General features: G+C 47.7%; 2 protein-coding genes and 1 pseudogene across 2 annotated transcripts; 1 reads left to right on the forward strand and 2 right to left on the reverse strand.

The window, feature by feature from the left end:
• Nucleotides 1-4,583: 4,583 nt before the first annotated feature.
• Nucleotides 4,584-4,895, forward strand: LOC144609712 (histone H4-like). Its single transcript, XM_078428213.1, has one exon. The coding sequence runs from the start codon at nt 4,584-4,586 to the stop codon at nt 4,893-4,895; it is 312 nt and encodes a 103-aa protein (XP_078284339.1).
• A 6,924-nt stretch (nt 4,896-11,819) lies between these two features.
• LOC144609558 (histone H2AX-like) lies at nt 11,820-12,206 on the reverse strand (annotated as a pseudogene).
• Nucleotides 12,207-13,040: 834 nt separating this feature from the next.
• LOC144609394 (histone H3) lies at nt 13,041-13,451 on the reverse strand. Its single transcript, XM_078427856.1, has one exon. It carries the CDS (start codon nt 13,449-13,451, stop codon nt 13,041-13,043), a length of 411 nt encoding a protein of 136 aa, XP_078283982.1.
• Between the last annotated feature and the right edge of the window lie 599 nt (nt 13,452-14,050).

The raw sequence follows: 14,050 nt of genomic DNA on the forward strand, positions 1-14,050 counted from the left end.
GTCTCAAACCGTGCATAAAAAGAGTTCAGGTCATCAGCTAAGGAGGAGCCGGCACTTCCAGTTGAGGGGGTGCTGGACCTGTAGCTAGTTATAGTCCGTAGCCCCTGCCAAAGGCGTCTGGTGTCCTGCTGCTCCATCTGTGACTCCATCTTGTCCTGGTACCTCCTTTTTGCATCCTTCACTGCCCTTCGCAGTCGGTAGGACTCTCCCTTGTAGTCGTCCATGTTGCCGGATGCCAGGCCGGAGTTGTAAGCAGCGGTGCGAGCATTCAAGGCCACATGAATAGACCTGTCCACCCAGGGTTTTTGGTTAGGGAAGATACTGACCCTTACCGTCGGGATGATGGTATCGGCTATTGTGGCAATGAAGTCCGTAACCGCTTCCGCAAACTCATTTACGTCTCTGGAACTTTCTTGGAACATGTTCCAGTCGACTTCGCTCAGTGCATCCTGCAGCATGGCCTCTGAATGGTCAGCCCACCGCTTTACATCCCTCGTCACTGTCGCTTCCCGTACTATCCGTTGTTTGTACTCCGGCAGCAGGAAAATGGCAGCGTGGTCAGATTTTCCAAAAGGAGGGAGAGAAACGGCCTTGTAGCCTTTCCTGAACGGCGTGTAGCAGTGGTCCAAAGTTCTTTCCCCCCTGGTGACACACGTGATGTGTTGGTAGAAGTTGGGCATGACCTTTTTGAGATTTCCCCTATTGAAGTCTCCAGCCACCAGCACAGCCGCATCAGGGTTCTTGTTTTGGTGTTGACACAACACATCGTGTAGGGTCGACAGTGCCACGTCGGTGTCCGCATGCGGTGGGATATAGACGGCTGTGATGATCACCGAGCTGAACTCCCGGGGTAGGTAGAATGGTCGGCATGAGATAGTTAGATGTTCCAGGTCCGGCGAGCAGGAACGGGAAAGCGTCTTAATATTTCCAGGATTACACCAGTTATTGTTGGTCAAGAAGCAGACTCCTCCGCCCTTGGATTTCCCGGATTCTTCCGTTCTGTCCGCCCGGAAAACAGTGAAGGACTCGGATGGGCAGATCACCTGGTCAGGCACCAGCGGGGTCAGCCATGTTTCAGTCAGACAAAGGATGTTACAGTTCTTTATGTCCCTCTGGAATCTGATCCTTGCCCTCAGGTCATCCAGCTTGTTCTCCAGGGACTGGACGTTGGCCAGAAGTATGCTGGGCAGAGGTGGACGTAAGGCTTGGGTTCTCAGCCTGTTCCGAATCCCCCCTCGCTTCCCTCGGTGTTTTTTCCGACTTTCCCACTGACCTGCGCTCCCACTGCTGCTGCCGCGGTGCGCTCCTTTGATGATCTCTATCGGTATATCGGTGAGTAGTTTTCTGTTTAATAGTGCTCCAGTAGCGCTCGAGTTTAATTTTACGAGCGTTTCCCGGTCGTACATTGGTTAATGCTAAGTGCTAACACACGCTAGAGCACTTAGGGATAATTTTAAAGTAAACATACCAGTTTAAAACGCACAGTTCCCGCAGAGCTACCACGACGGCGACTGGACTGGACCGCGCCATCTTCAATCCACAGGCAATCTGTGGAATTCCCTGCCACAGAAGGCAGTGGAATCCAAATCACTGGATGTTTTCAAGACAGAGTTACATTTAGCTCTCAGGGCTGAAGGAATCAAGGGACATGGGGAGAAAGCCGGAACGGGGTACTGATTTTAGATGATCAGCCATGATCACATTGACCTGGCTCGAAGGGCGAATGGCCTACTCCTACATCTATTTTTCTATGTTTCTCTCTTCAGGTAGCCCCGAGATTCCCTCTCTATCCCTCCCCCATCCAAGTTGCATTCGTTTTTCATTTTCACCCTACAAGCAGCCTGTTTCTTTTATCATTGTTACTTTTTGCATATCTTTCATTCATTATTCTTTACCTCTCCATATCACCGTCTATATCTCTCGTTTCCATTGTCCTTAACCAGTCTGAAGAAGGGTCTCGACCCGAAACGTCACCCATTCCTTCTCTCCAGAGATGCAGCCTGTCCCGCTGAGTTACTCCAGCTTTTTGTGTCTATGGACTGCCGTGTTCATCCATTTTTGCAATCATCTTTGATCCTGGGTGTTTCAAGTTGCCTATCCAGGCCATGGAGCAACCAGTCAATATGTTCTCTACTGTACACTATGGGAGATAATACGATATTATTTTATGCATGATATTATTTGATATTATTTTATACATTAGACATTGTTACGGCATTATTTTATACATTTTTGTTTAAGGTTTGTAACTACTTGGGCATTAGGCGCCTCTCTGTAACTAATTAAGGCGCTCTAGACATTCTTTACCCTTGACACGTCTCTGTAACATAACACTCCTTTGCTTTAGCTTGTACCCTTGCTTTAGCCTAGATGATAAGGGTAGCAGAATCCGAAGAGATGCAGACATTCATCAATGAATAGGATTTAATGGTGGCAAGAGAAGAGATAAGGAAAAACATAGGCCTTGGGGTGATGGATGGATGTGAGGGATGAACTAGCAAGAAATAAGGGAGGCGAAATATGAAGGGATGTGAGCATTGAGATAAGGATATATTACTAAATGGGATTTAATGGTGGCGGGACAAACAGGTACTACAAAGAAATGAAGGACTGAAGAAAGGAGTGTGGGTATGAGGTAATGCAAAGGAGATATGGTTTCGAATAGTCCTATAAAAATAGGCTACCCGGTGTACTAAGTGGGCAGTCAGATGGTTGACTTCCTGATTGTTCCAGCCGTTGTTTGCAAATAAAGGCTTTTAACTTCTTGAAGAATTCTCCGTGTCATCAGCTTCATTTTGAAAACCGGTAACCACGACAAAATCTGTAGAAGTTCAATAATGTGTTTGTTAACATACTGAATTTCCTGAATCTTAGAAGTATAAACATTGATGCACTTTCTTTATGATTGCATCAATGTGCTCGGGCCATGACAAATGTTCAGAAATGGTGATGCAGTTGCATATGGATGTGCAGAGACCCAGTTCCCTGAGCTTGGTAACCAGTTTGGAGGGAATGATGGTATGGAACGTCGTGTTACAGTCTGAGATCGCACCAATCTGTGTCCCTGCAGGACTGTGGTTGGATTCCCTTTGTCCATCTCCCTACTGTCAGTGCTGGAGCTGTACTGGGCAGTCTCCATGCAGTCCTGAGGTGGTTTGTGCGGGTCTGTGCCCTTACAGTGTTGGGAGTGGCTGGTGCAAAGCTCTCTGTCCACAGGCTGTGTGGCCTGTACTGGACAGTTCCTGTCTATCTGTACAGCAGAGGGGTTGGTGTTGGAAATCTGTTGCCCCACAGAGCAGTTTGAGGTCCCTTGTCTTTATATTATTGTGCTGTGTGATGGTCACACAGTCTCCCTACAGTACAGTGCAGGGGAGTATTATTGTTTCCTGTTGGTGCACGTGACAATAATAATAAACTTAATTTTTTTCAGGTCACAGTGAGTGCCAGTCATCTATCATCGTATAAATACCAGTCATAAAGTCATAGAGCTGTGCAGCATGGAAACCTTGTCCATACCAACTAAGTTGGCATATTGGGCTGGTCCCTTTTACCTACATTTGGCCCAAATCTCTCTAAAACTAACGACTTGCTCAGCTGCATGATGATGTGGCAACGTTTGTACTCTATCCTTCCCAGTGAAGTAAAGCATGCCATACACAGCCTACACCACGCTGTCCACCTGACTGACCATTTTCAGGGAGCCATGCACCTGTACACCCAGATCTCTATGTTCTGCAACACACTTCAGGGTCCTACCATTTACGTGCAAGTCGTGTCCATTGTTTCATAGGCCAAAATGCAACATCTCTTATTTGCCATCTGCCCTTCCTAGTCCCACCTTCCCAACTGCTCTGGACCGTGTTGCAAAGTTGTGGCTAAGGAAGGTGCGATCCCAAGAGGGATACAATGGGGAAAACTGTGGATCTGGTTAAACAACGAGAGGGTGATGGGGGGGAAAGGGGGAGGGGACGAGAGTGTTGGTAGAAGTCCTTTAAACACAGATAATTCACCGTTCACACCCCTCCACAAGCTAAACATCAGCTGCTGTTCCTGCAATTTCCAAGTGGAAAGGTAAATTGTCGCCGGCCCTGATTTGTCCCGTTCTTTTCTCACCTCCAACTTTACACACCCTCTCCACTGCCTCCTCAATTTCCCCCACACCCCCTCCCCAATTTCAGGCTGAAGAAGGGTCCCGAGCAAAATCATCACCTATCCCTTTTCTCTTGAGATGCTGGTTACTCCACCACTTTGTGTCCATCTTTCGTATGAACCAGCAACTGCAGTTCCTTATTTCGGCAGGAACGGGGTACTGATTGATAGTGATCAGCCATGATCGCATTGAATGGCGGTGCTGGCTCGAAGGGCTGAATGGCCTACTCCTGCACCTATTGTAAATAAAAATAAAATTTAAAAAAATAAAACATGGGGATTGGCGGGAACGCTAAATTTAAATTGTATTGTTTATTCACGGTTGGAAATTAGCGGTTAAAAAAAACGAGGGCGGAGCTGGAAGATGCGAGTCGTCCCTCTTTCTGCCTGTCACAATGATTCTGCCTTTTCTCCTTCTCTGCATTTCCCCTCCCATGTCTGGCCGAGGGAAAGGAGGCAAAGGTCTGGGCAAAGGCGGAGCAAAGCGGCACCGAAAAGTACTTTGCGATAACATCCAGGGCATCACCAAGCCAGCTTTCCGCGGCCTGGCTCGGCGTGGCGGGGTCAAGCGGATCTCGGGTCTGATCTACGAGGAGACCCGCGGGGTGCTGAAGGTTTTCCTGGAGAATGTGATCAGGGACGAGGTCACCTACACCGAGCACGCCAAGCGCAAGACGGTCACTGCCATGGATGTGGTGTACGCTCTGAAACGCCAGGGCCGCACTCTCTACGGGTTCGGCGGCTAAAAAAATACCCCTTTATTCGAACACAAAACAAAGGCTCTTCTAAGAGCCGCCCACAGCCTCACAGAGAGAGCAGTGACCACCCGATTTGATTAATTATAATTTGTTAACGGTTAACTGGGGCCGATGAGATTTTCAACTAATTATATTGCATCCTGCAGCAGTCAATGTGTTCCCGTAAATGAACATTTTGTGACATTGGTGACCGGTTGTACTGTTGCGGAGTGGTGTCTCTGCCTGTTTAACACCGGTCCGGTCTCGGAACAGTCTGGGCGGCATTCGGTCATGAAGAGAGGCGTTGCTCCATGGAGACAAAGATTCGTGTCGGCGAAATGTCCGCTATTCATTCCCTTCACAGATGCTGTGACCGGTTAAGTTATTCCCAGTATTTGGGAGTCGTCACACAGATGCTGACGGTATGTAGGTTAAATTTTCCCTCTGCGGATTGACATAGTTAATTCAGAAACAACGGTTCTGAACTGAAAGAAAGGTAACTTTGAGGGTATGAGACGTGAATTGGCCAAGATATACTGCCAATTGATTCTTAAAGGGTTGACGGTGGATATGCAATGGAAGGCATTTAAAGACCGCATGGATGAACTACAACAATTGTTTATCCCAGTTTGGCAAAAGAACAAATCAGAGAAGGTAGTGCATCCGCGGCTAACAAGGGAAATTAGCGATAGTATCAAAACAAAAGATGAAGCATACAAAAAGATGAAGCATACAAGAAAAAGCAGCCTACCAGAGGACTGGGAGAAATTCAGAGTCCAGCAGAGGAGGACAAAGGGCTTAATTAGAAAATGGAAAATAGATTATGAAAGAAAACTGGCAGGGAACATAAAAACTGACTGCAAAAGCTTTTATATATATGTGAAGAGAAAAAGATTAGTTAAAACAAATGTAGGTCCCTTGCAGTCAGAAACAGGTGAATTGATCATGGGGAACAAGGACATGGCAGACCAATTGAATAACTACTTTGGTTCTGTCTTCACTAAGGAAGACATAAATAATCTGCCGGAAATAGCAGGGGACCGGGGGTCAAATGAGATGGAGGAACTGAGTGAAATCCAGGTTAGTCAGGAAGTGGTGTTAGGTAAATTGAATGTATTAAAGGCCGATAAATCCCCAGGGCCAGATAGGCTGCATCCCAGAGTGCTTAAGGAGGTAGCCCCAGAAATAGTGGATGCATTAGTGATAATTTTTCTAAACTCTTTGGATTCTGGAGTAGTTCCTGAGGGAGGGTAGCTAATGTAACCCCAGTTTTCAAAAAGGGAGGGAGAGAGAAAACAGGGAATTACAGACCAATAGACAATAGGTGCAGGAGTAGGCCATTCAGCCCTTCGAGCCAGCACCGCCATTCAATGCGATCATGGCTGATCACTCTCAATCAGTACCCTGTTCCTGCCTTCTCCCCATACCCCCTCAATCCGCTATCCTTAAGAGCTCTATCCAGCTCTCTCTTGAAAGCATCCAACGAATCCTAGTGAGGGAAGGCGATCAACCTGAAGTCGTTGTGCACGTGGGCACGAATGACGTCGGGCGGAAGAGGAAGGAGGTGCTACAGCGGGAGTTTAGAGAGTTGGGAAAAACACTGAGAAGTAGGTCGTCGAAGGTGGTTATCTCTGGACTGCTACCGGTACCTCGTGCTGGTGAGGCCAGGAACAGAGAGATAGAGGGTATGAATTTATGGCTGAGGGGCTGGTGCAGAGAGCAGGGATTTAGATTTCTGGACCACTGGGATCTCTTCTGGGCTAGCGGTGACTTGTACAAAAGGGACGGGTTACATCTTAACAGCAGGGGGACAAACATTCTGGCAGGCAGGTTTGCTAGTGTGACACCTGTGGCTTTAAACTAAGTAGTGGGGGGGAGGGGTTAACAAATTGTGAATATGAAGATGAGGTAAAAGGGAATACAGGAGATATTGCAAAAGACTCTCGGAAGAATGGGAACAGAAGTTCTAGAGGGGAAAAGAAATTAAGGGCAGGGCCAATTGTGACCGATGTGAGAGGGGAGGTAAATACAGAAGTTAAAGTGTTGTACTTAAATGCGCGTAGTATAAAAAATAAAGTGGATGAGCTTGAGGCTCAGTTAGTCATGGGCAAGTATGATGTTGTAGGGATCACTGAGACATGGCTACAAGAGGACCAGGGCTGGGAACTGAATATTCAGGGGTACACAACATATAGAAAAGACAGACAGGTGGGCAGAGGGGGTGGGGTTGCTCTTATGGTAAGGAATGATATTAATTCCCTTGCAAGGGGTGACATAGAATCAGGAGATGTTGAATCAGTATGGATAGAAATGAGAAATTGTAAGGGTAAAAAGACCCTAATGGGAGTTATCCATAGGCCCCCAAACAGTAGCCTCGACATAGGGTGCAAGTTGAATCAGGAGACAAAATTGGCGTGTCAAAAATGTAATGCTACGGTGGTTATGGGAGATTTCAACATGCAGGTAGACTGGGAAAATCAGGTTGGAAATGGACCCCAAGAAAGAGAGTTTGTAGAGTGCCTTCGAGATGGATTCTTAGAACAGCTTGTACTGGAGCCTACCAGGGAGAAGACAATTCTGGATTTAGTGTTGTGTAATGATCCTGATCTGATAAGGGGTCTAGAGGTAAAAGAACTATTAGGAGGCAGTGATCACAACATGATAAGTTTTACTCTGCAAATGGAAAGGCAGAAGGGAAAATCGGAAATGTCAGTATTACAGTATAGCAAAGGGGATTACAGAGGAATGAGGCAGGAGCTGGCCAAAATTGACTGGAAGGAGGCCCTAGCAGGGAAGACGGTACAACAGCAATGGCAGGTATTCCTGGGAATAATGCAGAGGTTGCAGGATCAATTTATTCCAAAGAGGTGGAAAGACTCTAAGGAGAGTAAGAGACACCTGTGGCTGACAAGGGAAGTCAGGGACAGCATAAAAATTAAGGAGAGGAAGTATAACATAGCAAAGAAGAGTGGGAAGACAGAGGATTGGGACTCTTTTAAAGAGCAACAAAAGTTAACTAAAAAGGCAATACGGGGAGAAAAGATGAAGTACGAGGGTAAACTAGCCAATAATATAAAGGAGGATAGCAAAAGTTTTTTTAGGTACGTGAAGAGGAAAAAAATAGTCAAGGCAAATGTGGGTCCCTTGAAGACAGAAGCAGGGGAATTTATTATGGGGAACAAAGAAATGGCAGACGAGTTAAACCGTTACTTTGGATCTGTCTTCACTGAGGAAGATACACACAATCTCCCAAATGTTTTAGGGGCCGGAGAACCTAGGGTGATGGAGGTACTGAAGAAAATCCACATTAGGCAGGAAATGGTTTTGGGTAGACTGATGGGACTGAAGGCTGATAAATCCCCAGGGCCTGATGGTCTGCATCCCAGGGTACTTAAGGAGGTGGCTCTAGAAATAGTGGAAGCATTGGAGATCATTTTTCAATGTTCTATAGATTCAGGATCAGTTCCTGTGGATTGGAGGATAGCAAATGTTATCCCACTTTTTAAGAAAGGAGGGAGAGAGAAAACGGGTAATTATAGACCAGTTAGTCTGACATCAGTGGTGGGAAAGATGCTGGAGTCAATTATAAAAGACAAAATTGCTGAGCATTTGGATAGCAGTAACAGGATCATTCCGAGTCAGCATGGATTTACGAAGGGGAAATCATGCTTGACAAATCTACTGGAATTTTTTGAGGATGTAACTAGGAAAATTGACAGGGGAGAGTCAGTGGATGTGGTGTACCTCGACTTTCAGAAAGCCTTCGACAAGGTCCCACATAGGAGATTAGTGGGCAAAATTAGGGCACATGGTATTGGGGGTAGGGTACTGACATGGATAGAAAATTGGTTGACAGACAGAAAGCAAAGAGTGGGGATAAATGGATCCCTTTTGGAATGGCAGGCAGTGAGCAGTGGGGTACTGCAAGGTTCGGTGCTGGGACCCCAGCTATTTACGATATACATTAATGACTTAGGCGAAGGGATTAAAAGTACCATTAGCAAATTTGCAGATGATACTAAGCTGGGGGTAGTGTGAATTGTGAGGAAGATGCAACAAGGCTGCAGGGTGACTTGGACAGGTTGTGTGAGTGGGCGGATACATGGCAGATGCAGTTTAATGTAGATAAGTGTGAGGTTATTCACTTTGGAAGTAAGAATAGAAAGGCAGATTATTATCTGAATGGTGTCAAGTTAGGAGGAGGGGGAGTTCAACGAGATCTGGGTGTCCTAGTGCATCAGTCAATGAAAGGAAGCATGCAGGTACAGCAGGCAGTGAAGAAAGCCAATGGAATGTTGGCCTTCATAACAAGAGGAGTTGAGTATAGGAGCAAAGAGGTCCTTCTACAGTTGTACCGGGCCCTGGTGAGACCGCACCTGGAGTACTGTGTGCAGTTTTGGTCTCCAAATTTGAGGAAGGATATTCTTGCTATGGAGGGCGTGCAGCGTAGGTTCACTAGGTTAATTCCCGGAATGGCGGGACTGTCGTATGTTGAAAGGCTGGAGCGATTGGGCTTGTATAAACTGGAATTTAGAAGGATGAGGGGGGATCTTATTGAAACATATAAGATAATTAGGGGATTGGACACATTAGAGGCAGGAAACATGTCCAGAACAAGGGGCCACAGTTTAAGAATAAGGGGTAGGCCATTTAGAACGGAGATGAGGAAGAACTTTTTCAGTCAGAGTGGTGAAGGTGTGGAATTCTCTGCCTCAGAAGGCAGTGGAGGCCAGTTCGTTGGATGCTTTCAAGAGAGAGCTGGATAGAGCTCTTAAGGATAGCGGAGTGAGGGGGTATGGGGAGAAGGCAGGAACGGGGTACTGATTGAGAGTGATCAGCCATGATCGCATTGAATGGCGGTGCTGGCTCGAAGGGCTGAATGGCCTACTCCTGCACCTATTGTCTATTGAACTGGCCTCCACTGCCTTCTGAGGCAGAGAATTCCACACCTTCACCACTCTCTGACCAGTTAGTCTAACATCGGTAGAGGGGAAAATGCTAGTCAGTTATTAAAGACGGAATAGCAGCACATTTGGAAAGTGGTGAAATCATTGGACAAAGTCAGCATGGATTTATGAACGGTAAATCATTTTTGACGAATCTTACAATTTTTCGAGGATGTAACTAGTAGAGTGGATAAAGGAGAACCAGTGGATGTGTTATATCTGGACTTCCAGAAGGCTTTTGACAAGGTCCCAATAAGAGATTAGTATGGAAACTTAAAGCACACGTTATTATGGGTTCAGTATTGATGTGGATGGAGAACTGGCTGGCAGACAGGAAGCAAAGACTAGGAATAAACGTGTCCTTTTCAGAATGGCAGGCAGTGACTAGTGGGGTACCGCAAGGCTCAGTGCTGGGACCCCAGCTATTTACAATATATATTAATGATTTGGACGAGGGAATTGAATGCAACATCTCCAAGTTTGCGGATGACACGAAGCTGGGGGGCAGTGTTAGCTGTGAGGAGGATGGTAGGAGGCTGCAAGGTGACTTGGATAGGTTAGGTGAGTGGGCAAATGCATAGCAGATGTAGTATAATGTGCACGTTGGTGGCAAGAACAGGAAAGCAGACTATTATCTGAATGGCAGCCGATTAGGAAAAAGGGAGATGCAACGAGACCTGGGTGTCGTGGTACACCTGTCATTGAAAGTAGGCATGTAGGTGCAGCAGGCAGTGAAGAAAGTGAATGGTATGTTGGCATTCATAGCAAGGGGTTTTGAGTATAGGAGCAGGGAGGTTCTGCTGCAGTTGTACAGGGCATTGGTGAAACCACACCTGGAGTATTGCATACAGTTTTGGTCTCCTAATCTGAGGAAAGACATTCTTGCCATAGAGGGAGTACAGAGAAGGTTCACCAGATTGATTCCTGGGATGGCAGGACTTATCATCATATCATATCATATATATACAGCCGGAAACAGGCCTTTTTTTCGGCCCTCCAAGTCCGTGTCGCCCAGTGATCCCCGTACATTAACACTATCCTACACCCACTAGGGACAATTTTTACATTTACCCAGCCAATTAACCTACATACCTGTACATCTTTGGAGTGTGGGAGGAAACCGAAGATCTCGGAGAAAACCCACGCAGGTCACGGGGAGAACGTACAAACTCTTTACAGTGCAGCACCCGTAGTCAGGATCGAACCTGAGTCTCCGGCGCTGCATTCGCTGTAAAGCAGCAACTCTACCGCAGCGCTACCGGCTTGTACTCGCTGGAATTTAGAAGATTGAGGGGGGTCTTATAGAAAGACATTCTTAAAAATTCTTAAGGGGTTGGACAGGCTAGATGCAGGAGGATTGTTCCCGATGTTGGGGAAGTCCAGAACAAGGGGTCACAGTTTAAGGATAAGGGGGGAAGTCTTTTAGGACCGAGATGAGAAAGTTTTTTCCCACACAGAGTGATGAATCTGTGGAATTCTCTGCCATAGAAGGTAGTTGAGGCCAGTTCATTGGCTATATATATTTAAGAGGGAGTTAGATGTGGCCCTTGTGCCTAAAGGGATCAGGGGGTATGGAGAGAAGGCAGGTACGGGATACTGAGTTGGATGATCAGCCATGATCATATTGAATGGCGGGTGCAGGCTCGAAGGGCCGAATGGCCTACTCCTGCACCCAGTTTCTATGATGTTCTGGAATCGTCGGCCTTTCTGAAATTCCCCAACTCCCCTCTCACTGATCCCGTTGGGTAAGAGCTCCATGTAACTGACGGAGAGGAGAATGTGGACTGTGGAGGAAGCCGGACAGAAGCGGATCGCTTTGTGCGGGGCAGATGTTGGTCTTATTCATGGGAGTTGGCGGGACGCAAAGGGGAACGTGAGCGCATACTGAACAGAAACCGCCCACCCCAGCCGGTATTCAGCCCTTCGACAGACACTGTGAGTGGCTCTGAAAAGAGCCTTTGTATCGTTAGATTGACGTTTCGTTGATCTACTTGCTCTTAGTGCCAGAGGTTGCGCTGGTTTTCTTGGGTAACAGCACGGCCTGGATATTAGGCAGCACCCCGCCCTGAGCGATGGTCACCCCTCCCAGCAGCTTGTTGAGCTCCTCGTCGTTGCGGACGGCCAGCTGCAGGTGTCTGGGGATGATGCGGCTCTTCTTGTTGTCCCGGGCCGCGTTGCCGGCCAGTTCCAGAATTTCAGCCGTCAGATACTAGAGCACAGCAGCCAGATAGACCGGGGCTCCGGCACCCACCCGCTCACCATAGTTGCCATTTCTCAGGAGCCTGTGAACACGGCCCAACGGGAACTGCAGTCCGGCCCGGGACGAGCGTGATTTAGACTTGGCCTGGCCTCCGGTTTTCCCTCGTCCAGTCATTTCCACAAACGTCTGCGGTCAGTGAAAGAGGAAATCATCCCGCACTCGCCCTTCTTGTAGCTTCTGGAGGAATGCGGTGGGACGCTTACCATTGGTGGCGCAGCGCTTCATCTCATTGGTGATGTGCAATAGGCCAATCGTAGAGCTGCCTCTTCCTCCAATGACCAGGCGCCAACAGGAGAAGCGCGGAAAATAACCGCAAGCCCCCAAAATAACTGAAATTTGAAAAGCCCGCCCAAAAAGAAAAAATATATCTTCAACAATACCCTAGACTTAATTAATTACACATCTATGATAATGGATCCCCGCATATTCTATGATTCGTTCCATGGTGAGAGATTCCTGGGAATGCTCACTTACCGCAAACCTGTCGGAACAAACGAGGTTCACAGAACATGTTAGACATCGTTCTATGCACAAAAGACATTAGACTATTGATGACCAATGGCCTAATGACTCACGGAGCCGTCGCAGCACTTAATATGTTTGCTTTTCGAATAGCAAACGACTCACACGTTCAAAACACCAGACTGCAGTCACTTAAAGTCATTCACTTCACAATTAAAACAGCAGCAGCAACAACAAACACACCAACATCTTGTTCACGTTAATCCGATCTGAAGGGATAGAAGTGTATGAAGATTGAGACAAACTAACGGTGAAGCAGAGGGTGACTCCGCTCAGCAATAGTCTATGGCATTAATTCAGAAAAAATCCCCGCGGATAGAACATAACATTAATGTAACAGGACATTAAGACAAAGGCGCAACACTTTCTTCTGCCGGGTTAGTGGCTCTTAAAAGAGCCGTTTGTTGTCCTTGGTAGAGGTGGGGTTCAGGCGCGCTCCCCGCGGATGCGGCGGGCCAGCTGGATGTCTTTGGGCATGATGGTGACTCGCTTGGCGTGGATGGCGCACAGGTTGGTGTCCTCAAAGAGCCCCACCAGGTATGCCTCGCTGGCCTCCTGCAGGGCCATGACGGCCGAGCTCTGGAAGCGCAGGTCTGTCTTGAAGTCCTGAGCGATCTCCCGCACCAGGCGCTGGAAGGGCAGTTTGCGGATGAGCAGCTCGGTGGATTTCTGGTAGCGCCGGATCTCCCTCAGAGCCACGGTGCCGGGCCTGTAGCGATGAGGCTTCTTCACTCCGCCCGTGGCTGGAGCGCTCTTCCGCGCCGCTTTGGTCGCCAGCTGTTTGCGAGGAGCTTTCCCTCCGGTCGATTTGCGCGCTGTCTGCTTGGTCCGGGCCATTCTCCTTCAAAAGTCGGAGCACAGCGTGAAACACAGGCACTGGAATGACGGAGCCGGCTCTGGGACCGGCTTTTAAAGCATTGGTGAAGCGCCGGCCCACAGCCTCTGAATGGCTGGAGCACAGATGTCACTCACGGTGTCCCATGCCTGCGAGTGGCTGCAGGTCTGTCAGCACCAGGCGGCGGTTTCAGAAGGTGTGAGGCGGGCGGGGGGGATACAGAGATTTGTGACCGGCGGATGGGGTGGGGGAAGCTCAGCCAACCAGACAGCACGGACTGCAGAATCATTGGTTGCGGGTTGAATTTCAAATTGCCCGCCAATTTCACAGCAGTCGGGAACTGACGGCCGTATTATTTATACAATTATAAATAATATTCCGTTTCTGTCAACTTAATATCAAATCCACTTTAACTTCTGCTTTAAATCACCGAGTCCGAATATGCGGCGCGGACTTGCGCGAATATCCCGTTGCAGAGGATGTAGGAGAAAAACTGCAGATGTTGGTTTAAATCGAAGGTAGACACAAAATGATGGAGTAACTCAGCGGGTCAATCAGCATCTCGAGAGAGAAGGAATGTGTGATGTTTCGGGCGAGACCC

This window comes from Rhinoraja longicauda, chromosome 34 (genome assembly GCF_053455715.1).
Source record: "Rhinoraja longicauda isolate Sanriku21f chromosome 34, sRhiLon1.1, whole genome shotgun sequence".
Classification (NCBI taxonomy): domain Eukaryota; kingdom Metazoa; phylum Chordata; class Chondrichthyes; order Rajiformes; family Arhynchobatidae; genus Rhinoraja; species Rhinoraja longicauda.

What these genes read in the sequence shown, in the direction of transcription:
- LOC144609712 (XM_078428213.1), top strand. Translation starts at nt 4,584, where the DNA reads ATGTCTGGCCGAGGGAAAGGAGGCAAAGGTCTGGGCAAAGGCGGAGCA.
- LOC144609394 (XM_078427856.1), bottom strand. Translation starts at nt 13,451, where the DNA reads ATGGCCCGGACCAAGCAGACAGCGCGCAAATCGACCGGAGGGAAAGCT.